The sequence below is a fragment of the Carlito syrichta genome, unplaced genomic scaffold (genome assembly GCF_000164805.1).
Source record: "Carlito syrichta isolate Samal-C Ts95f unplaced genomic scaffold, Tarsius_syrichta-2.0.1 Scaffold305187, whole genome shotgun sequence".
NCBI lineage: Eukaryota > Metazoa > Chordata > Mammalia > Primates > Tarsiidae > Carlito > Carlito syrichta.
In genome coordinates, this window is record NW_007249283.1 from 806,118 (window position 1) to 832,905 (window position 26,788).

The following is a 26,788-nucleotide window of genomic DNA, read 5'->3' on the forward strand; positions in this document are numbered from 1 at the left end:
ACGTTGGCAGTTTCTTCTGACTGTCAGTGTCCTTTATTGAAAATATATACTTAAACCTACTTATTATAAATGTACCTTTCCAGTTATTTTCTCATATAAATTTTACTTAAGAGATTTTTTATTTTGAATTTTGTATGCTTACAAAATCCAATTGAAACCATGTTATGAACTCCTTATACTTCTGTAAAGATTTAAATCATTTTTTTAAATATTCAACTCTTTAGCCCATCTGGTACTTCATTTTCAATATGCTGTGAGGTGAGGATTTCTTAATGTTCTCCTCAAAATCACTACTCAATTTTCTCAATTGTGTTTTTGTTTTTGTTGTTTTTTTTTTTTCTGAGTTGGAGTCGCACTCTGTCTCCCAGACTGGAGTGCAGTGGCCGCTCCCGGCCACTGCAGCCTCGACCTGCTGGGCTCTGGCGATACTTCGGCCTGTCTTCCACGTAGCCGTAGCCGGAATTACAGGCATGCACTACCACGCCTGGCTGATTTTTTGATTTATTGTAGAGATGAGGTCTCGCTGCCCGGGCGGATCTCGAACCCGCGTGCTCAGGCAATCCACTCACCTCAGCTTCCCAAAGGCGTGGGAGTACAGGCTGAGCCACCGAGCCCGGCTCCAATTGTGTTTTTAACCAAGTTTGGCTTTCTTTGGTTATTACATGTCCTGTGTTTTACTTTTTGTTGCCTTCTCACGTGGTAAAAAGCTTGAATTCATGCAGACTCTTTGTTTCACAAAACAAAAATTTTGGTTACCAGTAATTGGCTCTCTAATTCCCTTTAGTGCTCAGTGCAGCAAAGGAAATATCTAAGGATATCTAAATTTTGTTTCTTCATCACATATATACTTCATGTATCTGGATAATTTTATAATTTTTCTTTTTCCTTGATCTTAGAATGTTTATCAGGTTTTGCCAATATGTTGGTATAGTTAAATTAATTTCATGCTTGTATTATGATATTTTCAATTTATTCCCACATTTCATTTTCAGCAATTTTTTTCTACTATATCTTGTTTGTGCTGCCTACTCCCTGATCCTAACGCTAAAAAGTTAGCTTATAGTTTGAACTTTATTGTCCATCTCTGTCATCTTCTTTCATATTGTTGCTAATAAGTGACTGATTTTTTTTCTGCCACAGATGTTATTCAATTTACTGTCTTCAATGTGTGTTTCAATTCGTTTAAAATACTTGAATGTCTCCGGTTCTTTTCCAATCTTTGGCAAATTTCTTGTCTTATGATTTCACCTTTGTGAGGTCTCTGCTGTCAGTCAGACACAGCTCATACCATCTTAAAAACCCAGACACTATCAAATAGTCTCTTCATGAAATAAAAAGTTCAGGCCGGGTGTGGTGGCTCATGTCTGTAATCCCAGCAGTTTGGGAGGCAGAGGCAAGAAGATTGCCTGAGCCCAGGGGTTCAAGACAAGTGTGGGCAACTTGGTGAGATCTTATCTCTAATATAAATAAATAAAATTTGTAAGCTGAGGCTGCAGTAGTCCTGAGCATGTCACTGCACTCCAGCCTCGGCTACAGAATGAGACTCCAACTCAAAAAAGCAAAAACAAAACAAAACAAAAAAACAAAAAAGAAGAGTTCAAAGTGTTTTCCACTTTATTTTGTAGACTTTTGCATAGTTCATATTGGACAGATAAAAGGGAAAAGAAAGGAAGTGATGCACACAAATTTAAATAATGCTTAAGCAAGTCAGAGCTAAAGCATCTAGTACTCAATATATATTGGTATACATATACACCAAGGATGCCAAATATACATATATACACACACACAATATACACAATATACACACACATTTTAAGAGCTGTTAGCCACAATCAGAAGTGTCTGGACACTGACGGTAACCAATTTGAGCACTTCTGTAATTGCAGAAGTCAAATATAACTTGTATTCATCTTTTGTTATTGGTATATATAGAGGATTACAATTTTGGTAGTTTTTTCCTTTATTGAAATGTATACATTTTTGGTAACTTCTGTATATTTCATCCAATATCATTAATTGTATTGTTACACAGCCAACCTTCCCATAAAACTTTATCTATCCTCAACTAAAATTTGAAAATATGTCTTTCATATTTCAAAATTAATAAGAAATATTTACATTTAGAAAACATGATGAGATGGAAACTTGCTTTAGAAATAAGATAGTGAAAAAGCACTTGGCCTTGTGAACCCTGCCACATTAGGTATCTTCTGCATAGACATCTTTTAGATTCTGACAGTATTTCTTAGCAACATAGACCTAAGTTCTATGTATTAAGCCATTGTTCTTTATTTCCAATGTGTTATTCTATGAAGAGTTTAGGATCATATTCATAATTTATTTCAGATTTTTGGATAAAACATTTAATGGAAAATAAGAATAGATTTTTCCCTTCTTAATGTTGTAAGAACTTATCATTTTTATAAATCTCTGAATTTCAAATCTGAAGTTTTCTGAGCAGTTAGTTATGAATGGTTCATAACAAATGTATCAATGATTATTTCTGAAATGTTGGTGAATATTAATCTCTACTCATTCATAAGAATTCTTTCTCTGATTACAGAAATTGTGAAATTAGGAGAAAATTCTAGTATGTAGTAATTATATTGACTATTCCTCACTATTTTTTACCTCTGACATCTTAAAGTTATCATTTGTATCACCTCCAAGAAAACATAGAGAGATGATTATGCAGTCCCTTTTACTGACTGCAGGCATGTGAATAATTGGTCAAGAAAGGAAGTGTATTCTACCTTATAAATATTGTACCACTATGCATTTTTAACATGCTTTAAACATGGACTCTCCATTGAAAGTAAAATTCAGGAAGACATAATGAATTTCTGTAACCTGGTCAAATTTTATTGATTAATTTAATTAGTTTGCTTTTAAAAAATTGCAGAATAAAAGTATATATTTGAAGCTAGAGAAAAACGACCTTTAGTCACATAACTTTTCAAAATTTAAGAATATAGTGATGGGCATAGGTTTAATTTATTTGTAGAACATAAATTTTTGTGTTGCAAATAAATCAGAGTGTAAATCTTCTTCCCAAGGACCTCAGAATCTTTATAAAAGACATTCTTATCCTTCATACCTAATAGTTATCATAATAACAGATTGAATTTTTTAGTATTTTATTTTTTCAATGTGCTTCTCTATTTTTTTCAGCTTTGTGGGATTTATTTTTATGATGCAAGGGATTAATATTTTGAATGGATTGGCAGTTAATTTCTTATAAGTGAAAAAATGAATGCTTTCATATTTAGGATACAATGGATTCTAAACCCAACTATAACATTAACTTTGGAGATTTGAGAGAATTCACTGAACTTCTTTGGATTTTTGTTTGCTCATCTGCACAATGAATTACCTCTAAACCTCAGAGACAAGAAACCTCTAACAAAATGACTTTGTAATATTAATATTTATAATGCTTTCTAACAGAAATAGTCATCTGAAATTTTTATTTTTCCTTTCCTCTTTTTCACAGAGCACTTTAGCCTTTTAGCTTGTTTCTACCTTATCTGACTTGCATACTTAATGGTTTCATCATTCCCTATTTTTCCACAAGTATTGTATGACAGTAAGCATATTTATTTTTTTCTCCTTTTTCTCTAAAAATACCCATAAGTTATTTTATATTGCTTTTCAATTGCAATTGCATCTAAGTCTTTTGAAATAGGGTATTATAAGGTCAGGCATCTCATGTTCCTCTCTTCTTCCCCACACACCCCTAAAAACTAACAATAGGTGTTATCAGCACCAGGTGACTGCATATAGTCGACAAGGAATGGGGCATCACCTTATATTTCATACAAAGAGAATAAGACATTGAGTTAGAATGTTAGGAAACCCCATGGATAGCCTCTTGACTTAAGGTAATTTTTCTACCCCATGACCCTATGTGAATATTCAGTTACTGATAGGGAAAAAGAGGAAAGAGGGAGGATGGGGAAGGAGAGGGAGAGAAACAGGGGGAGGGAATAGGGAGAGAGAGAGAAGGAGAGGGAAAGGGAAATGGAGAAGGAAGACAGAGAGAGAAATGTAGCATTTTGTGTGTGTGTGATCATCCTAAAAGGTCATGAGGCAATAGGATTTAAACTTCTTAATACTCAGCCCACTGATTTTTTTTCCTGACCAGTAATGCTGGCATTTTGACATTAAAATAGTAGAAAAATATTTGAAAAATAAATACTATTTGTAAATTTTAGCAAAACTAGTCTGACTTTCTATTGAGGTTACTAAACGAATGACATTTTTTATGAATAACACACAAAATAAAATTTATATTTAAATGTGGAAAAACTGTAGGGCCTTATATTCAATAAAATCTATACAATGTTCATTCACAACAAAGTGAGAACCATACAGTTGAATATAAACTGAATTTATCTCTGCAGATAGATAATCCACAGGGAAAATTAAGGATATCTTTTATTCAGCATATGAAAGACTTTCAGTAATTTGTGGAAATCTCTTTTTATCAGAATCAACTGGAGGAGTACACTTTTATGTGGATATGAGGTTTTGGATGACAGGTGAATTTCAAAGATAACTGACATTTGTTGTGAACATATCAGTACTGTACAACCACAGCATTTCCATTGTACAACATCTTGTTCCTTTATATTTGGTATCTTTTTGATGTCCTGTTAAACAAAATATTAGTGCGATTTTAATTAAAATAAATGAAAATGTTTGTATGAATAAGAAGTCGCCCTGGAAAACCAAATGCTCAGGGAGGAAATAAAAATTAAAATAATTTTCGATTTTTTCTAAGCCAGAGAAGATGTTCTTAACTGCTATTGTGTATATAAACCTTGAAGATACCAGTAGAAAAAGCAAACAATTCAATAGGATGGGTCCATGGGGAGAGAGGGAGTGGCTTGGATGGCTGTTATCTCAGGCTATTTGGGCCTTTGGTTCTCAGCCATTAACTCAAATCAATCCAAATAATAAAGTACCCCAAAGATACTATTCTGTGAGTCCCAGAAACTACCAAACTTAAACGTGAAAGGCAGAGGAAGCACAAATTAATGATGAATATAAATAAACACACACAAGCACATATGCCATATATCCTAATTTCATATGCACAAAATGAGCTTGGAATCAAAATCATCTAAGAATGAAGAGTAACCCATCAAGGAGAGTGATAACATAACAAAGAGCACTAGATTGAATAAGAAAATCTAGTTTCGAGGCCAGCTCTGACACATTGTAAGTTAAATGACCATGAACACTGACATAACTATGGTGGAGCCTTATGTTCCTTTCACACACAGAAATATGTAGGCATATTATTTATGCCTAAAAGGATTTGGTTAGATTGGGTATGACTCAATCTTCTAGTTCTTTCTGTTCTAATAGCTTTTATTCTGTGATGGTGCAATCAGTTTTTTGTTCTTTTCCCAGGTATGTAATTCCTACTATCCAGCATTTTTGCCAGTAGATGACTTAACTGGGAAAATAACAGGCTCTCTGAAATGGGTTACTGAAAAAGCTATTGCTGATGATACTATTATTTATTTCTTATGTAATACATCCCACTATGCATAAAATAAAAAATCCGATCTGTAACTTTCATAGCTCTTGCATATTTTAGCTGAATGTTATCTCTTTGAGAATTGAGGGATGAGGAGAAAAGCCAGGATCAATTCTGAGACTTGCTAAAGATTTAGCCAAACCATATTCTGCCACTGATTGTGTGATTCTGGGAAAGTTTTTTAACTGCTATAAATCTGTTCCTTTAATACATAAATTTTGGAAAATAATAGCACCTACCTCACAAGGTTGTTAAAGAGGTAAATAAGATAATACTAGCAGAATTTAGCATAAATCCAATATGGTCAGTATTTGAATAATGCTAATTATTAACATTCTATATCTATTACTAAATTACTATTTCTCACTGCAGGAATAAGAGGGGTGATACTTTCTTTTTTTTACTGTTTACATAAGCATATGCTCCTATACACATTTTATAACTTTGCTTGAAATCTTGAAGAAGTCGGTGACCACAAAACATGGAAAATACTATGAAATATTGCCATCTATTTTGATCAAATATCATGAATGTTTTCACTATTATAAGATGATGCTACTTTGTTTTCCAAGTTTGACATATATCTAAGCATGCTACATTTGCTTTCAGTGACTGTTGGCCCTCATAAACCCACAAGTGGGGCCGCGGAAGACAGTGTTGCTCAGAGCGCCGGTGTGTCAGACCTCCACGAGGTGGTCTCCCTGAAGGAGCGGATGGCAAGGTACCAGGCAGCTGTTTCCAGGGGCGACTGCCGTAGCTTCTCTGCTAATGTAAGTAGCTCTTAATGGTTTCACATTATGGCAATGTGCCTGCTGTCGCTCCAGATTCACTCCTTACTTTTGAAGTGCAAGAATACTACTGGACAACGAATAAAGTAGAAAGAGTACAAAAATAGTGTGAAATAAATTCAGATGATCTGAATTTAAGCTTCAGTGGTGCCACTTATTAGTTGTGTGAACTTCGACTACTGTCTCAACCCCTCTCTGAGCTTCAGTTTCCTTAGCTAAGAATGGAAATAAACATTTGTCACATAGGCTCTTGGTGAGGAATCAAAGAGATAATTGATGTGTAAGCCATAACACACCGTCTAAATGTGTTATTATTGTCATCATTATCACTGAACCTATAACTATTCTCCTCAAGAAGATTGGGAATTAATTTCAAGTTTTAATAATATGGATTTGCAAGCTGCCCTCCTTGGTCTCACATAGGGTTCATTTAAATTCACTGGCAATATAATTTCTTTTACTTTTCTCATTTCTCTGTATGCACTAAATCCATTAGGAAAGGCTTAATCAACATAAAAATGAGAGAGATTAGCAATGTAGGCACTCTGCTAAACCAATTATGATTACAGGAAACTGCAGGATTCAAGTAAGACCACCAATTTTTAGAGCCAATGCACAATAAAGTGAGGTTCAAATAATTTGTTGGGTTCTGTATTTTATAGCCTTAAGCTTAATGGAATATAAGAATATTCTTTTATAATTATAATCTCCAAATTAGCCAAGTTGCATGTTTGAGAAAAAGAGATTAACCAAAAAGGGTGGTATTTTAAAATAGCAACTCTTAACATGCTTCTTTACAAATTATTTAGAGACAAGGCTGACTGTGCCAAACTCATTAACAATATTGCAATTCTAGATGACATTTAAGTTTTTACATAGTCATTAAAATACGTTTTAGACACAGCACAGATTTGGAATGAATGTATGGAAGTGACATAAGTAGCTAGATCACTTCCAAAACAAATAGTAGCACAATACCTCCTGCCAGTCGTCTTAGATAGCACCCCCTGCTGGATCACTAAGAAACTTTACTACAAATCAGTGGTTTAAATTAGAGAAATGATACATGAAGAACTAGTTGATTTTGAAAATACCTAGTTAAAGACTGATTATTTAATAAAACATCTTTTGTTTAAGAAGACAATGGTCTTTCCAGGAACTAGAAGAATATGTCATTAAACAAATTGGGATCAGGGCATGATTTCTTTTTATAACGTTTTAAAAAGAGAATGTTTAAATTGGGCACATAGGGAAACTATATTATCCCACTATTTAATTTAAAAAATCAAAAATTTTAGGGCAAATCCGAAAATTGTCCACATATAAGGAGTTGAATGATCCCTCTGTTTCCTGCCTATTTTATAGACAAGAAAACTGAGAAAAAGTGACTTATGGGAAACTATAAAATTAGGTTGTGAGGAAGCCAAGTTAGATTTCTAGTTTCTTGACTCAAGCAGGCTTTTAACTAGATTTGACTTCCACCTCTTATACAAGAAAGCACTTTGGCCTTGTACAAACTCTATTATATGGTTTGGTTTGTCCTTAAGAAAATATTGTGGAAAAAAGAGCATATATATACCTCAACAGAATCCTAGTAAATATCTAAAGCAAAGAAAAGTAATTACCTTGTTTGGTTATTTGCATCACATACGTGTTCAATGTCAAAAAAAATAATTATGGAAACTGCCAGGGACTAAATTTCTGTCTGCACAATTAGCCCAAAAATTTTAATTGCAAAATCCATAAGTCACAGGTTCAGACCCAAACTGAATCTATTTTACTGCAATCACATTTAGATATCTAACAATGATCAGTTTCTGTCAGACTCAGTCTGACAGTATTTGGTTGAACTAAATGAAAGTCATGTTCTTGAAAAAAAAGGCAGAATTCAGAAGCCCTTTAGAAGAAAGGAGGGCAGAAACATTCGTTGAGCAAAGAACTAAAATGCCAGATTCTATGCAGTGCAGTTTTAGTCACTTTTTTAACACCCTCAAAAAATATGTGAGAAAATATTGCTATGTTCCGTTTATAAGAAAGAAAACTGTGGTTCAGGAGCTCCAGCCCAAGGTGTTAATAATCAGGACTGGGATTAGAATTACTGTCAGTCCAAGTCCCCAAATTATGTTATTTATATTATGCCTTTTAACCCAAGGACAATTCTTTGACAAGGAAATTGATGACTACGTTATATATTTACCTAAGCTTAAGTGTTAGGTTTTCAAATTAACTTATTACTATTGGCATACTCATTTGATTCCAAATCATATTTCTGAGCCAAAGAATAAGAAATACAGAATAATAATAAACCTATAACGTTTCAACACAAAGCCATCTCAGTTATATGTTTTTTATAGCATGGATTTGTTGGGATATTTAGATCATGAAGCTAAATAAGGCAGAGTCTCAGGGGTGATCCCCATCTGAGTAAGGAAGCATCACTCCCTCATATGGCCATTTCATAGGTGAACATTTCTTACACAAGCTGAGCTGAACAAGGAGACCTTATCACCTCCACTAAAGGACTTGTCTCCATCTCAGAGGGCTTGTCTCACTTCGGAGAATGAGCGGTTACAGTGGTATAATAGTAGTACCAGCAGTAGGTAGCAGGGGTGTGTTGATACTACTATAAAAAATAATTAGCTGTGTGCATTTTTGCCTGCCTAGTATGATCTGATTCCAAAGCACAATGTTAAAGGGAAGGAATGGACATTATTGTTTTTCATCCATGTGGTAGATGAGTGGTAACCTGTCCAGAAATAGGAACTGATCTTTTTGTGAACATGCACTTCCAGGAGAGTATCCAGTCGTTAGCACAATTGCTGAAGCTTGCCAGATTAATTTGCAAATGATTTGGACATTGTATATAGCTGTCTGAAACAGTAAGGTTCTTCTTAACAATAATTACCTTAATTTCTATAACTTAATACTTACATATTATTTATACATGATCTATCCAGGAAGGTCACTTGTATAAGTTAAATGGCAGAAGAGGCAAAAGAAATATTGTGGCCTTAATTCACCCTTTCCCTTTTTTACTCTATCTTAAATTTCAAAAGGAATTCCATACATTTTCATGACCTTAAAATACAACAAATGACAGTGATTGATTAGATTTACATTTAAAATCTGTTGCAGAATTTGATAGAATATATATCTAGCACACAAAGTACACAATCCTATCTGTTTTTATAGAACTATTGTGCATATTCTGAAATACCTGATAGCACACAGAAGTGAGGAAATGACATTAACTTGGTAAAGCAACCACTTGAAAATTTGCTGGTAATTCAAATAATCCTGAGTATCAGTTCAGTCTACAATATTCTGGAGTACAGAAAATCCAAGTCCCAAGATACTCATTAGATTTTTTTAGTTATCTGTAAAGTTATATATTTGGGTAAAGATTCCAGAACCCCAAAAGTGCCCTATCCATAGGATAGGAGTCACTCAGGAAGCTCATAGTATGAGAGCCTCCAGGCCTCAGGTTACTTTCATGATCTTAAGGCTTCAAGGGTTGTATCAGGACCAGGCCAGACCTCAGGAGACCTGCTCCAGTTTGAAGTGTTCCTGAGTTTCCTAGCTGCAAGCAGAACAGAAGCTTCCTGGAGGAGGGAAGGCTGGCCTGGGGCCTGTTTGCTTGAAAGTTGTCATTCCATCTGGGCTTGAGTGTCTGCTGGGCTCTGAAGTGTGCTGAATCACCAAAACAGCGCCCCTGAGCCACTTTGGAGCTTTCCAAAAGGCAGTAAGATCTGACAGAATTCCTCAGTGCTTCTCAAGTTCCTTCCAATGATAAATACTGAAATCAGTGTTCTCACCTACAAAATGGCAAGGATAAATCAGAACCCTTCTCACGTTAAAGGCCTCATTCTAACGTGCCAGTGCTGAGAGCAGAGACCTGGGGTGTGTCAGTCCTGTAGGAGTATAGCTGCTCTTTTTCTGCCTGTTCTTTGAAGCTAGTGATTAAGACAGACACATGTGGATTGAATTTCTAATGTCAACATCCATGTCCTAGCTGTGATAGCTTAACAAGCTGTCTTATTTCTCCACACCTCAACTTTCTTATTTTAAAATGTGGGTAATAGGTGTCCGCATCTCACAGGATATGCAGAAGTATTAAATGACAGACTATGTATGAATATATACAAAATCACTTAACTATGCCTTAAGTAGCTATTATTATTACTGATATTAATATTTTGCATAAAGAATATGTTGACATTTTTTATTTTGTTCATTCTTCATAATTTAAAAAATTGGAATGAGTCACATAATTTTAACAATTATTCTAAATAATGTGTTGCTTATATAGATGTTTGAGATTTTAATGACAACATTATTGTGGCTTAAAATTGAATCCATTATTCTAATATCTATTAGAACATATATTAGAAAAATACTGTGCAGTAAAAGAGATCTAATGTCTAGATATCAAAATGTATCTGCAATAAGGAGAATATATCAATACTTTGAAGATTCTTCTGACTCCATTTCAAAAGATGGATTAATGAGAAAACAACATGGAAATACTATATTTAAGGTTTTTAGTAAAAGCCTGCTGAAATAATTGTATATGTTAATAGCTTTTTTATACTGCCTATCAGTAGTTGTTGACTATGTTTAAAATAGTTTGAAAATTCTTACACAACTGTAAAGCTGAATTTTCCTTTTTCTTAAATTATTCTAGATGATGGAAGAATCAGAAATGTGCACAGTGCCTGGTGGTTTGGCCAAGGTGAAGAAGCAATTTGAGGATGAAATTACTTCTTCCCGCAATACCTTTGCTCAATACCAATACCAACACCAGAACAGATCTGAGCAGGTAAGACAACTACAAATAATAGATACATCATATATAGTTGAGTTGCTCTGTTTCATATCAGTGTAATCTCCCTTCCGTAGTGTTGCATCCATTTCATTACTTATTAACAAATATTGTAGCTTTAAAATGTTTTAGAAAATCAGTTTTAAAGCACAATCACGTATAGATTCACTAACTTGGACCATTTTGTCACATTTCTAGAGAACCAGGCTGGAATATTCTTCCTCTCAGATTCTTATGTTTCAGACATAAATGAAAATTAAGTAACCTAGATTAGTCAACAGGTAAATAGAAATGTTGAGAGCAATGTTTAAATTGAAACTTTGCTTCTAGATTATAATTTATAATAAGCTATCTGCTGGTTGTTTGCATAGAGTTGAAGCATTATTGAGCTATTTATTTTGGTGGAGAGTTTTCTGTTTTCTTTAAAATTATCAAAAATTGAGTAGTAGAACCCAGATGTTACATAAAATCACATAATACAACTTCTAAATGTTATCTTCTATAAAATGTTTTCCCCATCTCATTGACTTCATTATCATGTATCACAAAATATTGTCATGGGATATAATGATTTTTGAATGTGAAAATCTAAGTAATAAAACTCATCAACTGAGCTCGACACTTAGAAAAATAGTAATTGACTGTAAACAGCTGTACTTAGGCCCATGTTTTCCATGAGGAAGTAACAGAGGTATTTCTGAAATTTTGTAGTGAGAAATAAAAGTGAATATGTTTTATTTTTTTAACCCCCAGGATATCGAGTGACCTAAATTTTTAAAACTGAAGCAATTGGGTGCTCTGTGTGACAGGGGACAGAGCAGTAGGATAATTAAAAATCTAATAAGTAAAATATTATGTGTTTCCTTTTTCTGGCTCTGTTTGAAAAGTAAAAAATGTGTAATATACATTGCTCAACAAATTTATGGCAAGATTTATTTTTAATGTTGCCTAAAGGAAACATAATATAAATAAGAAATTAAGATTGGTCATATTTGTAATGTAATATATAACTGTTGCTACAGAGAAGTCCCTGAGTGTAAATATGTATGTGTTTACCTCAAATTGTTAAAAAATACAAAATATTACTATCATTAAAGATTTAAATTACAAATTCTACATGAACATACAAGCAATGTGTTTACCGATCCCTAACTTTGTGGGCAACAATGTGATAGAGTATGGAATTATGGGCTATGGAACTTTTAGATTTGAGTTTAAATGCCATCTCTTTCACTTTTCAAAGTGACATAGATCCAGGGCCACCTTCATAGATGTGTATCCTGTGCAGTTGTACAGGATGCCATGCTTAGAAGGGTCATGCATTTAGTTTAATGCCCTGCTGTCTCCATCTTAAAGTCTCAGCAACTTTTGAACAAGGTATTCCACATTCTCAATTTTCACAGGATCTGGCAAATTATGTCACTAGTACTACATAGGCCAAATGCATGACCCCTTCCGGCCTGGTTTCTGATAAGCAAGCAGGAAAAACTAATGAGTGATTTACCCATCTCATGAGGTTATCTATTATGGAGGTCTAATATGAAACTAGTAATTTATGTGAAAGTGTCTCATTATCTGTGGAACTTGATATTAAGAATTAAAACTCTTTAATACTGCAAAAGACAGAAAACCCAACCAAAAGTGACTTAAACCAAAAGGAATATTATAGGTCTACAAAAATGCAATTTTCTGGAAGAGAGTACCAGAGCTGGCTTGTACCAACTTTCTAATTATTGAATTTGGGGAAATTTTGCAAACCAAATGGCATTATGCTAATGGATTGAAATTGGTCACAGTGAGAATATTTACATTAGGAAAATTATTCTTCCTTTCATTCCTTCTTTCCTTCCATCCTTCTCCCTCCCTCCTTCCCTCCCTGCCTTCCCCTGCCTTCCTTCTTCCCTCTTTCCCTACTTTCTTTTTTTTCCCCTTCTTTCACGAATTTATTGTTAAATATGTATCACCTTACCATTGATGTAAGGACTCAAAGTATGGCCCTAGCATAATGGCCAAGGGCAAAAATATTGGAGCCAGTTCACTTGGATTCAAATCCCTGCTCCTGCACATATTAAATGTGTGATATTAGGCAATTTCTTAACTTCTCTGTGTCCCAGTTTTCTCAATTATAAAGTAAGAATATAGTAGTATCCACCTCATAGGTTTGTTTAGATAAATCAGAGAGTAGTATGTGTAAAGCACTCAAAATATTTCCTGGTCCCATTGTAAGCACTATGCAAGTGTTTGTTTGAAAAATAATGATGAAGTGTCACCTTAATCAGATTTCTTTTTCTTAATCTCTCAGTCTTACCTCCTCTGAGTTGGCCCCATTCTCTCACCCAGGTTTCCCTCAGATAGTAGAAAAAAGGATGCAGAGGGTGAGAATTCTTTTCCCAGAAGTCCTGGGAAAAAGCCTTACAGCAACTAATTGGCTCTTAATTTAATACACATGCTCCTTATAGAACTAATTTTTATGCCCAGAAGATGCTGATTCACTTAGACCTCTGTACATTATTTACCTAAGGAGAAATTCTCAGCATATGATTATCAACAAAGAATATATGCTAAGAAAAACAAAACAAAACAAAAATATATATCCACCGTAAGCTCCTTGCAAATGTAGTTTGTTATAGGATGTCGTCAATCCCTGCTCTGTGAATGTTAAATATTCATGTGTGTGTGAAAATAATAAAAACTATGCACTAGAAGTCATATTTGCAAGACTCTGGAACCATGGTGACTTCTCTAAACTTCAGTTTCATTATCTACTTTTAGACATACTAATAGTAGTCAATAATTCTTTGAGAAATGAATAAACCTAAGCCATAATGCAATGCAATATAAGTATACTATAAAAGAAATACAGAGAAGAATAAACTAGTAAACACCATTTGCTAAATACCCGCTGTATACAAAAGTATTTGGGAAAGTGAAAGAAATAAACCCTGCTTTCTCAAAAAAAATTATAATTCTTATTGGAAATTTGGAATAAGTGTCAAATTTGTTTATAGAAGAGAAAATATAGAAACATTGTCTTAGCTATTCACTTAAGCTTTTAACACTATGTAGATACATTCTAAAAATCACTTATTTTATCAACAAAAATTGTGGACAAGATGTTTGCTAGTAGAGACAGGTAGTTAATTCTGTCTTTACCTAAGATGTTGTCAACTCTGATTGTATTTTCAATCTCTTTGCGGTTGAAAGTACTTGAGATTTATATCTCTGCTAAGTTCGCCCTTGGCCAAAAAACATCTATTTTGTTGACATACAAGTAATTAATAATAATTTGGAAATCAGTTTAATTAGAGTTAAAAGAAGGAATATTTGTTTTGGATTTCTGACAATATTTAATGTTGCAATTAGTAATAATTTCATAAGGTATAGTAATTACGTCCAATCTGCCTCTTTGCTTCCTAATGTATTGAAGTCAGATGTTTAGGGTAATTATCTGACTATTTGGTAACAGTCTGTCTGGGAGATCAGCAACTGGCCTAAATAAGTTTTGAAAATTAAATTATCTCTGAGATTAAAGATCCCTTTTGTTTACTGATGGATCAGATTGTTTTATATCTAATGAAGGGGGTGCTCTGAAATAGAAAAGAAAGTATGTAAGATACAGAAAAATTCATTCATGCCAGATATTTTAAACTGAGCATGATGTTCCATTTATATATTTTAGACTTCTCATGCTTTATGGTCCTGTATCCTTATAAAAAGTATCCTTATAAAAAAGCAGGGCAAGGAGCCAGTCTGGGTCCCTGGAAGAGAGAGGTAGGTGGCGAGGCAGATCCAGCTTCTCCAAAGAATATGTTGGGAAATCTTCATTAGTTTGCCCTCGTAGTAAGTACCAATCATTTTTAACATCACGCCTTTAGATTTTGCTTTTCAAAACAACCATTACTGCTTCCAGTAGATATGAATGAAACCTAACCCTCGTTAAGGGATTATAAACCACTCAGCATATCTTCTGTTGATATTTATGTTAAAAATATACATGTCAGCATTGTTTTGATTTTGGTTTTGAGTCGAGTTTCCAATGATCTATGCCAGTAAAAATCAGTAGGTCCTCATGCTAGAATGGAAAGAACAACTTGAGAGAGATGTCTTGCTATCCACTCACTATAACAGACTCCATTTGGGAAGAACATTCCGAATAAATCCATCCTCATTAATTTAAAAGGGTGTCTCAAAACATGCTGGAGCAGATATTAGAATAAATGTGCTATTTATGTGCATTTGCTATTTCTTCTTTCTTGAGTTCATTTTTATTTAATCATTCTATGGTTTCTATCTGGCTATCTTTAGGACTTACTCTGTTTCTTATTTTCCTTATTTAGCAGCTTTATTAAGATGTAATTTGCATACCATAAATTTTACCCATTTTATTAGGACAATTCAATGTCAGAGTTGTGCTATGTCATCACAATCTAATTTTGAAACTTCCTCATCCCCCCATAGAAAAACCTTATAACCATTTAGCAGTCAAGAAGTTTCTTTAATGTCATATTCTCACACTCAGGGCTTAACTTTCATCTTCTTATGTGAATTTCTTCTTCCTTTTATTTCCTCTATATTTATGCAATACTGAAAGTGCTCTTTGTATTAATGTAAAGTCATGGAAGCTCCTTCTTTTCTGGAGTTGCTTATTTTTTTATTTGTAAGTAAGAAAGAGCAGTTGAAGCTGCAAACATTTTGGAAGTGATCAGTGCAATCCAGTGCATAGGTAATTGCTTTCGTGTGAAATTGCTGTTCTGAATCCATGTCAAGGGGGAAAAACACCCTCATCTTCACTCTGCCACCAACTCTGAAGTTCTGGATGACAGTATGTATCTTTTCACATATATTTGCTGTTACAAAAATATGAATGTGAGCATTAGTACTCTGCTAGATTATGTGGATTAGAACAATCCCTGGACAATTTTAGGTTTCTAGAAAATATTTTTGACAGCTTGTGACAGATATAATCTGATATCTGTGTATTTTAGACTCTTTAAAGTTGACATGTAATTATTTTCTAGAAAACTAAATTTATTTTTATCATTTAAATGTCTACATTGCAAAGCATTTCTCACATAAGTGCTCTAAACCTACCTTCCTGACACATAATTTTCAAGGTTATGGATTGTTATTAACAGCCCCAACCTAACCTAGATCTCTCTCAACACACAACGTTGTGACTAAGAATGTATTTTATATTGTCTTTTAATTATGTGGACTGTTTTTGTTTGTTGTTGTTGTTGTTTGAGTGAAGTCTTACTCTGTCACCCAGACTGGAGTACAGTGGCATGCTCATGGCCACTCCAGCACAGACCTGTGGGGCTCAGGCGATCTTTCTGCCTCAGTCTTCCAAGTAGCCAGAACTACAGGTGCACACCAACATGCCTGACTAATTTTTAAAATTTTATTAGAGAGATGAGATCTCTCCAAGTTGTCCAGGCTGTTCACGTGCACTGTTTTCAAATGGCTGTCATAACTTAAAGTAATGTCACTCAAAATTAGGCAATCTGGAGTAATGATTAGGCCTGCAGACTCCAGAGTTAGATAGTCTGGGTTATAATCTCCTGAGTTAGCCTCCTGAGTTGCTTTAGTCCACTTTGTGCTGCTAAATCAATACCACAGGTAATGTATAATGAACAGAAATTTATTGGTTAGATGCTGAAAAGTCCAATATCAAGGTGCCAGTATCTGGCGAGGGCCCTCCTGCTATGTTACAACATGGCAGAAGGCAAGAGGGAAAGAAAACAAGAAAGGAAAGCCACTTCTATGACAACAGTATTAGTTCATTCATGGAGGTGGAGCCCTCATGACTTAAACACCTCTTAAAGGTCTTACCTCCCTATGCTATCACAGTGCCCATTAAATATCAATTTGAGTTTTACAGGAGAGAAACATCAAACCATAGAACGATTTAATCTCATCTGTAAAATGAGCACAAAATAATAGGTCATTTTGATAATAAAATCATGTAAATCTCTTAGTATACCACCTGACATATATTACTTGATCAACAAACCCCAGTTATTATCAGCAGAACTGTTGATGCTAGTGCCAAGAGGAGACATAATCAAGTGGTAATTATTGTCAAAATATAATATGATTCATAAACAATGTATGTATATTTAAAAAGACAAAGAAGGACTATGTTATTCTGTATACCTTACAACTAAGATTTCTTTTTAGCTCTTTAGCTTTGGGAGATAACATTTTTTAGTTTACAATAAGCATGCTATATGTATTTGGAGCATATGTTGTTATGGAGTAATCTGTAACTCTAGTGCATATTTATAAAATTATAGTAGCGGGTCTTACTTTGAGGAAAAAGTGTTTAACCCCAACAGTAAAAAAAAAAAATTAAAAAAAAATAAAAAATGGCAAGGAAGCCAAAGAGGAAAAAAATACTTAAAAAAAACTCTGTACAAAGATGTTTGAGATTTTAATGACAACTTTACTGTGGGTTAAAACTTAATTCCTTATTCTAATATCGACTAGACTATATATTGTTAGAAAAATGCTGTACAGTTGAAGAAGTACACTGGATCCCCAGAATACACTATGAATAAAGTTTAGTTTTTAGGTAGGGCAAATGAATAGTATGACATTTGCTTTTCATGACTACTTTATTCATAGCATTGTGACAAGGTGTACTAAAAGGAAAATATATAATTAATATATAAATTGAATCAGGTGGGAGAGAAAAGGCTACACTGTTTGCGTAAAAAAGAGAGAGAAAGAGTTGAAAGAGTGTTGATTTTCTCCATCTCTACAAGTGTGAGTGTTGGGTATTATGGTTTCTCGACATGTTTTAGTTGATGTATGTAGGGAAAACAAAAGTAGGCCGGGCTCGGTGGCTCAGCCTGTAATCCCGCGCCTTTGGGAGGCTGAGGTGAGTGGATTGCCTGAGCCCACGGGTTCGAGACCCACCTGGGCAGCGAGACCTCATCTCTACAATAAATCAAAAAATCAGCCGGGCGTGGTAGCGCATGCCTGTAATTCCGGCTACTTGGAAGGCTGAGGCGGAAGGATCGCCGGAGCCCAGCAGGCGAGGCTGCGGTGGCCGGGAGCGGCCACTGCACTCCAGTCTGGGCGACAGAGTGAGACTCCAACTCAAAAAAAACAAAAACAAAAACAAAAGTATTTGCAAGGAGAAAAAACTACCTCCTAACATTTTTTGGTTTGTGCAGTTGAAACAATGAAGATAAATATATTTCTACAATCGTCTTGATAAAATAAAGCAGGTGTTTTTCAACAGACTAAAAAATAAGCGCCCCTATTTTCCAAAGAACTGTTTTTTGTTTTGTTTTGTTTTGACGGAAGTGTGAGGAAATCATCATACATATCTTTCTTCAGATAGGCCAGTGTATACTCTTGAACCTTTCATAGGCTAAGAGATCATAGCAGGACTCCAGTTTGAGCTCAAGGAAACAAACAACAGAAACAGCACAAACATTGGTCACAGAAGGCATATTACTAAGGCTCATCGATAGATTAGATGCAACAGTCTTACTCTGTTAAAAATTAATACTCTAAAAACAAATCTTCCACTGTGCTTTTCCTTCCAAATTCAGGCTCTTTAATTTGTTTATTCTCTACAACTCTTTCTCGGTGCCTGTGACTGAGTGGGCTTTGGTGAAAAGAACACAATAAGATTAACTTTTTAACACTGATGCAGAATCAGAAGACCAAGAGTTTGCTAAACAGAGCACAATGGCCTCAACCAATTATCATCTGTAATATACAAGCAGCCAGATCTGCATGAGCTGGTTGATGCAGAATTCAGTTGACTAAGGTTTTATTTATTAATGGAACATCCCAGTTCTTTGACTATAACATGTAGCAAAACATCTTTGCTCTATACTGGTAACTCAGTTTTCCTTTCAATTCAGCAAGAAATGGAAATGCAAACTCTGATCCAGTTGTAGATGTATAAATGTGTATTTCTTTTTTTTTTTTGAGTTGGAGTCTCACTCTGTCACCCAGCGGCTGCTCTCGGCCACCACAGCCTCAACCCGCTGGGCTCCAGCGATCCTTCCGCCTCAGCCTTCCGAGTAGCCAGAATTACAGGCATGCGCTACCACACCCGGCTGATTTTTTGATTTTTATTGTAGAGATGAGGTCTCGCTGCCCAGGCGGGTCTCGAACCCATGGGCTCAGGCAATCCACTCACCTCAGCCTCCCAAAGGCGCGGGATTACAGGCTGAGCCACCGAGCCCGGCATAAATGTGTATTTCATGAATTGACTTTTTTTCTCTACTCTTACATTCAAAATTATTTTTGCCATGTTCATGGTTGCCTGTTTTATCACTGTCTTTCACACCTGTGTCCATGACATTGCTTCTTTGCCACTTCACAGCTAGTTATCACCTATTACCCAATCTTTGTGTCTTTTCCTACTTCGGCCACATTCTTATAGCTCTGTAGAGCATGGAAGGATTTTTTTACTTAAGGGAAAAGAAAGAAAAAAAGAAAGAAATTGAATCAATAGAATTATATTCTGAGAAGGAAGTTCCTTGCTCAAGTTTGAAGTAAATTTAATTTCATTTAGAACTACCTACACCAACTGTGAGGAAAACAGAAGCAAAACACAAACCAAACTGCATAGGGACTTGTGCTGGGCAGGGGTGGGGGGTGGGGGGAGGAAAGACCAAAAAAATTCCAAGATTTATTAATTAAAAATTGTGTATTTATTCTTACATGTTTAAACTTCAGTCACCTTCAGAGTACTCTCTGTTTGATGCAATATACCTATCAAGATGTTTCTTCCACTGCTCAAAACAGTTTTTGAACTCAATCAATTTTGATACCTTTTAGTGCTTCTATTGTTTTGGGTTTTACCTATTCCACATTGGCAAAACGTTTCCCTTTGAGGATTTTTTTTTTTCATCCAGGGAAGCAAACAAACAAAAAATTCACTCAGGGCAAAGTTTTGTGAATAGGGAGGGTGGGGCACAGAGGTCATGCTATGTTTTATCAAAAACTGCTGAACACTCAACAAGGTAAGGGCAAGTGCACTTGTAAATCACTCCTGGGCAAACATATTTAAAGACTCTCCAGAAAAAAAATTCCCTGAGGTTGAATGCCGTCTCTCACAACAACGCTGCTGGTAATCTGATGGTGCCTAGTGGGGAGAGCCTGTGCTACAAGGGACCAGCCCTCCAAAAGATAATTTCAGGTTTTTTGAGGTCTTCCTTGTATTTCTCAGGATAAATGTCAAAAAGGCCTTCTTCTTACAAGCTCCCAACACCACTAATTTTTCCCCAGCCATAATGAGCCTCCGTGAATTGATCTGTCTAAAAATACACCCACAATTCTCACAAAGCCTTACTTCCTTTTCTACCCAGCTTCCCTTGGGTTAAGCTACAGGGATGTCACAGTAGTGAGTCCTCTGTCTGAGGTTCCCATATCTCTCTGGGCATCTTTTCAGACCCCCAGCATCTCACCTCCTATCCCTACCTTGACAGTACAAGGACTTAGAAAAAAAAATATGCTCCCTAGTAGGCTGAGGTGCGAAAACCTCAGTGGGAGCTCTGGGCATCTAAACCTTCTTCACCCTGGACTATACACTGGAATTCTACTGGCAGCTCAGGTAATTCTGATTTTATTGTTCTGGAGAATGATGAAGGATCAGGGACTTTTATAGCTCTCCAGGAAATTCTAATACACATAAATGAATATGGCAGTGCAAACCTGAACAGCAATTTGCTGTCCCAAGGTTTACCACTACCTTCTTGTTTTCTGATTTGAGCTTTGTCATCTGCCCATGTCATTCTATTCACATTCTGATAGTAGGGCCGTACTGCTTATGTTAGCATTTCTCTTGATATGTCTACTGCATTAAAAGAATAGGACATGAGATTGTGGAAAATAGAAAGCAAAGGATTAATGAAATCATGGTGAAAATAATAAATATCAAACAACCAATTTACTGGTCTCCCAATCCCAGCTAATTCTTTTGTTAATGACCAGTCATCTGGAAATAGTAGTTTTTTGCTTATGTATGATATATTGAAATATTAAAAATAAACTGAATGATAAAATGGTATAAATTAACTAAAGAAGGAGATATTAAAACATTAAAAATAAACTAAATAATCAAAACAAAAACAAAGAAATTAAGTAACTTATTCAACTATTAGATTGATACACCAAGTGGAAACTTTCCTCCTTTACAATGATTGCAATCCTTAATTAAATCTTATTTTCATAGGATTCTACAATCTATATACCTAATGCTGCCTTGTGAATTTTTACTTTTGATATTTCTAATAATATTATTTTGTGAAAGTCACAGTACTTTACTTAATTATAAAGTGAAAAACCTTACTGAATAATGTAGTAAAGATGCTCACAGTCATTTGGTTCTTAACATAACTAGACCGATGTATGGACTTTTTCCGTGCCTCAAAGTGTGCCCATAGAATATAATAAGACTGTCTTCTATGGTTTACTAACATCAATCACAATACATTACAGCTACATACTATAACTCTCAACCACCTCTGTCCCCAAATGAAGTTGATGGTAATTGCCAACCGTCTGCTGAGGCGTGACCATAAAGCCTCAGTCACAGTCCCTCTGCAACTTGCCTTTTCAGCTTTCTTCTGCAGAACCTGGTGGTATATGAGTTATCCTGCTAGTAAACAGAAGGATTCACTCCTCTCTCCTCTGGCAGGCAGGTCATTCCAGTACATCATTATAAAGGGAATCTCATTCCCACCCCACACTGCAAAGACACAGGCAAAATGTTTGCCTGAACCTTTTGTGGAAACTCCATCTTCTTGGCAAAATAGTACAGTCTGAGTTCCTTTACTGTGCTGAAAAAAACTGAGTGAACTAATCTTCCCGGTGACTTGAAGAGGTTTAGAAATATTAACATATGGAAGGTGCCCTGGTACTTCATCTTAGGGAGTCAAGGTCTCGGCGAATAGCACAATTACCCATGAGATTCAGATGCAAGCACAGATTCAAGCACTTTCAAAAAACCATGAATTGGTTGCTTTTCTTTCTACGATTCATTTTACTCATTCTTCACAATAGAATTTGTAGGACCAATGTTTATCCCAGTTATTGGAGTACCACTATCACAAATTTTCTTAATGGTATTGTGGGTCTTCTGTTTCTATAAACCTATTTGTTCCTATAGAAAGTATTTTCAATTGTATTTAGAGAAGACAAGTACACTTATGATATAGCCTTCACTTCTTTAAATAAAATAAATTGAGATTGCTTTAGAAAAAAAAAATAAGCAGTGTTTTTCTTATCATAAGGCCCTGAGTTGTTAAGGAAGTAACACCTGTACCTTCTCCCCAAAGACACAAGTTCAGAGTAGAGAGGTTCCTCCATACTTGAACAGACAATGTCGAAAGTATTTGATGTTGATACATATGTAAAACACAGATATTTTGATATAATGGAATTTTACGTCTTCTTTTATGAGAGGGTTGTGGGGAAAGTTGAAATAAAAGAAACACCTTTATACTGTCCCTTCTTCTACCTGAAGACTCATATTAGCTTAAAAATATAAAAGATCTTTTTATATGATTTCACTGAACAGAACTCTCAAGTATATAGAAAATATATTCTAATAAACTAATTAAATTTATTATATTTTTTAAATTGTTATAATGAAATGGCAAGCTATAAAATTTGAAGTTTTTAGGTTTTGCTAGTTTGTGAGCAAGGAAAAATATAACAAGAGAAACCGTTAACATTATAAAATCATTATGCTTATAGAACTTAGTGAAATCTGCAAAATGTTTTTTCCACATAGTTACTTTTATGAAAATGGGCACTTTCTGTTAGTACTTGACATCAGAGGATATTATTAGCTCTTTCTGCTTCTTCTGGGTCTGTATTTCTCAAAATAAACCCATCCTCATGGGTCTTTGAAAATGATTGGATTGAGTCAAGCTTCTCTATTCTTTTGGATGTTCATTTAGTTATTAATTTGCATAATTACAAACAAATTATCATGCTAAAAAAAAAACTGGAAGAACATGAGGGCTGCAAAAAGTAAGAGGCATTAAGAAGTCCTGTCCTTAGAACTATGACATTGGAGAGATAAGTTTGGGAAATTCTTCATATTTTTCCACAAATCTTCCTCACAAATCTCAACATCACAGAATAAGGAATAAGATTACATCTTCTACTAGCATCCTTTTCTTTTCTTTTCTTTTCTTTTTTTACTTTTTTTTTTTTGAGTTGGAGTCTCACTCTGTCGCCCAGACTGGAGTGCAGTGCCCGCTCCCGGCCACCGCAGCCTCGACCTGCTGGGCTCCGGCGATCCTTCCACCTCAGCCCTCCAAGTAGGTGGAACTACAGGCGCGCGCTACCACACCTGGCTAATTTTTTGATTTTTTGTAGAGATGAGGTCTAGCTGCCCAGGCGGGTCTCGAACCCGCGGGCTCAGGCAATCCACTCACCTCAGCCTCCCAAAGGCACGGGAATACAGGCTGAGCCACCAAGCCCGGCAGCAGCCTTTTCTTGGATTTGTTCTTTATCCTTCTCTCCTGAGTGCTCTACCTTGGCTTGGAAAGGAGTAAGTCATTTGTCTCTTCAAGAATAAGTAGAGACTACTTTATTTCTTATCAGAAGGACAGGGCGTATTATACACATGCCATTAGATTGATTCCAACAAGGGAAACCAAGAGCTCAATCAAACTTGCTTAACTTTGGGTAAATACCAGTGCTTTCCAGAGATACCAATACACTGTTCTGTGAAATTTGAATTCGTTCCTTCTCCTCAAAGTACAAATTACAATACTCTAATGCAGCAAGTCAACATATTGCAGTATGTAGAAATATTCGGGGGAGGTTTTTAGGAACTTCAATGTAGTCAGTACTTTAGGTTGTGGTTAAACATTTTGCATCACCATATTAACTAAATAAATAAAGTCCCTCCCATCACATATGCATTTCTCTTTTTGGGGAGGAGAGGATCAAGAAAGAAGATTTCTTTCCTAAAACTCGTTTTTCTTCAAAAATACAAGTCATTCATTGTTACATAGGGATTATGATAATAAAAAAGTATACCATCAAGTCTGTACCCCAAGAATATCACAAGTGCATGTTGAATGCTTTACTCCTTGCCTTTAAGCATTAAAAATATTGATTCAAAATATTTGGTTGATGGGATTCTAGCTAATTCACTATAATCATGGTACCTCTTGTGTATTTTTAAAATTGTGCATAGCATCTTTCGTTAAACTGCTTTAATGGTTAAATTAATTTGTAATTAACATGTAGAATACTAAAGTAGAAGAGTCTGAAATAAATTTTATGTCATTCAAGTATAAAGTGGCTTGTACTTTTCTTGACACTTACCAACACTCAAGGGAAGCTAGCCCTTCCTGTCTCCTTCAGGGCTCCTCAACCTTGGTTCCAGTTTACCAATAAAGGCACTAAATGAGACTGAAATTAGTTATGACCTATTTGCCAGATTTCTCACTTGAATTGATGAAAATTTCAGCCATAACCCAACAGTCCTGTCTGCTGTTCCAATCTATTCTCATTCCTTACATTGCTAGTAAATACATTCATCAGTGCAATCATAAGTACCTATTTAGTTTTCCCCGTTTTTTCTTATTTGAAAGAAAATCCAAGTGATCAGATAAATTCATTCTTAGTCACAATTATTAACTGCCCCAAAATGCCTTGTTTGTACAGATAAACTTACAATGTTTAGATCAGAGCCAAATCTCTTTTATTATTGTTCTTCTCTCTTGTTTGGATTTTATATAAGGATTTAAAATATCGTTCCTCCCAGTGAAAAAGATTGATTGCCATATAGACTCAGAAGGACAGTGAAAAAGGGAGATAGGTTTGTATAACAGGAACTCTTTATGACACTCTTAGCAGGAAAATTGCACTGTCTCAAAGTCTTCCCACATGTCCTAGTAATGACAAATGGAACATACCTTGCAAAGAAATAAATCCAATCAGTTCATTATGAGACTTGAGTAGTGCTTTCTACTACTTTATCTATTGTCAAAAATGAGTAGCATTCATTTTGTTGTGTTTTTAATTGGTTTCCATTTGGTTAAGAAGATCTCACTATTCATAAATAATACTTTCTTGGCAAGAGTAATGTGCAGTTTTTTGTTGTTTTTTATTTGTTTGATTCCTGGCTTAAATTTTGATTTATAGCCGGGCCCGGTGCCTCACACCTATAATTCCAGCACTTTGGGAGGCCAAGGTGAGAGGATTGCCTAAGCCCACAGGTTTGAGACCAGCCTGGGTATCTTGGCAAAACCTCATCTCTGCAATAAATCAAAAATTTAACCCAGCGTGGTGGTGCATGCCTGTAGTTTCAGCTACTTGGAATACTGAGGCGAAAGGATTGCCTGAGCCCAGTAGGTCAAGGTTGAGGTGGCCACGAGTGTACCAGGTGACAGAGTGAGACTCCGACTCAGAAAAAAAATTTTTTTATTTATTTGATTCCATCACCAAATGAGGCAGACCTAGCGCCACTGGGTACAACTGCAAATACCATACGCTCACTCTCCTAGCCTTTCTGGCATCTAGTACCCAGGCCTGTGAACTAGACCAAACTAGTCAGACACCTTCATCTCAAGCTTTGCAAAAGAAGATAGTGACATGAGAAGCAGAGACCGTACAGATTCAGTTTTGGTGATGGCTGGTAGCAGGAGATTGGCCAACTCTAATGTTAAAAAAGAGAGCTATTTCATAAAAAGCATCCAGTACACACTATTGATGGCACTGGCAGTGAATGTACCCAGAGACAGTGGCAGCAACAATAGTGCATCCCCTGATGGCTCTGCACCTGTACCCTGTGCTGATACTGGATACAAACCCTCCACGTCTTATTCCCTGGTGTCTGGAAGATTCCTTGAGCTACACTCCTCACCCCTGCCACACAATTGCTCTTCAATAAATTCCCTTTTGTATTGAAATCAGTCAGTCTCCAATGCTTGAAACTGGGAGCTGTGATTGATAAAAAGATAAATAATCTACAAATCCTAATTTTTTTTTTTGTCAAGATGGGAGACATACCTTTTAGAAAAGTATGAAAAGAATTATATAATAGTAGATTACATCACTACGAACTGACCACTAGGTATCAGTTCATAAAAGTTGCATTAAAAAAAAAAAGTTAGGTGATCACAAACCCACTCTCTGGCCACATCTGTATAGAATATTCTCGTGCCTCAGACACCACAGAGGTTTTGAAGAGTCATAAAACGTACAGGCCCTGAATCCACAACTTCTCTGATGGAGAAATAAATGTACATTTTGGGACTTGCTTCTTCTTAAGTTTCTAGACTTAATTCTATGAGAAAAATTCTCCAGTAAGATTCATTGGTATAGCCATAATCTACTTTCATTCAATCTTTTTAAAATTATTTTGTCCTTGTTTACTACTTAAACTTTTTAAAAAATTTTTATTATAAAGATGTGGGGTACATTTCAGGGTTAGGTATATAAACATTGATCATGCAGGTACCCTTGTTGATGAGGTATGCCCCTCCCTCCCCTAGCAGTTTCCCTCAACAGCCAATCTCACCCCCCTTCCCCTGACAGTTTCCCACTACTGCCAATACCTTTCTTATAGTATTATATTTGTTCAAGGTCTGAGCAAGAACATATGGAACTCTGTTCTTTGTTTCTGTG

The 26,788-nt window shown here is 35.4% G+C and overlaps 1 protein-coding gene across 4 annotated transcripts in view; it reads left to right on the plus strand.

Moving 5' to 3' along the window:
• The window catches only part of XIRP2 (xin actin binding repeat containing 2), a 310,033-nt gene that overhangs the window by 254,839 nt on the left and 28,406 nt on the right, over positions 1–26,788 (plus strand). For all 4 annotated transcript variants that reach the window (XM_008061282.1, XM_008061279.1, XM_008061280.1 and 1 more), the window contains 2 exons: positions 6,161–6,321; positions 11,024–11,158. In XM_008061282.1, the coding sequence (XP_008059473.1) occupies positions 6,161–6,321; positions 11,024–11,158 (296 nt within the window). The remainder of the gene's footprint in view (positions 1–6,160; positions 6,322–11,023; positions 11,159–26,788) is intronic.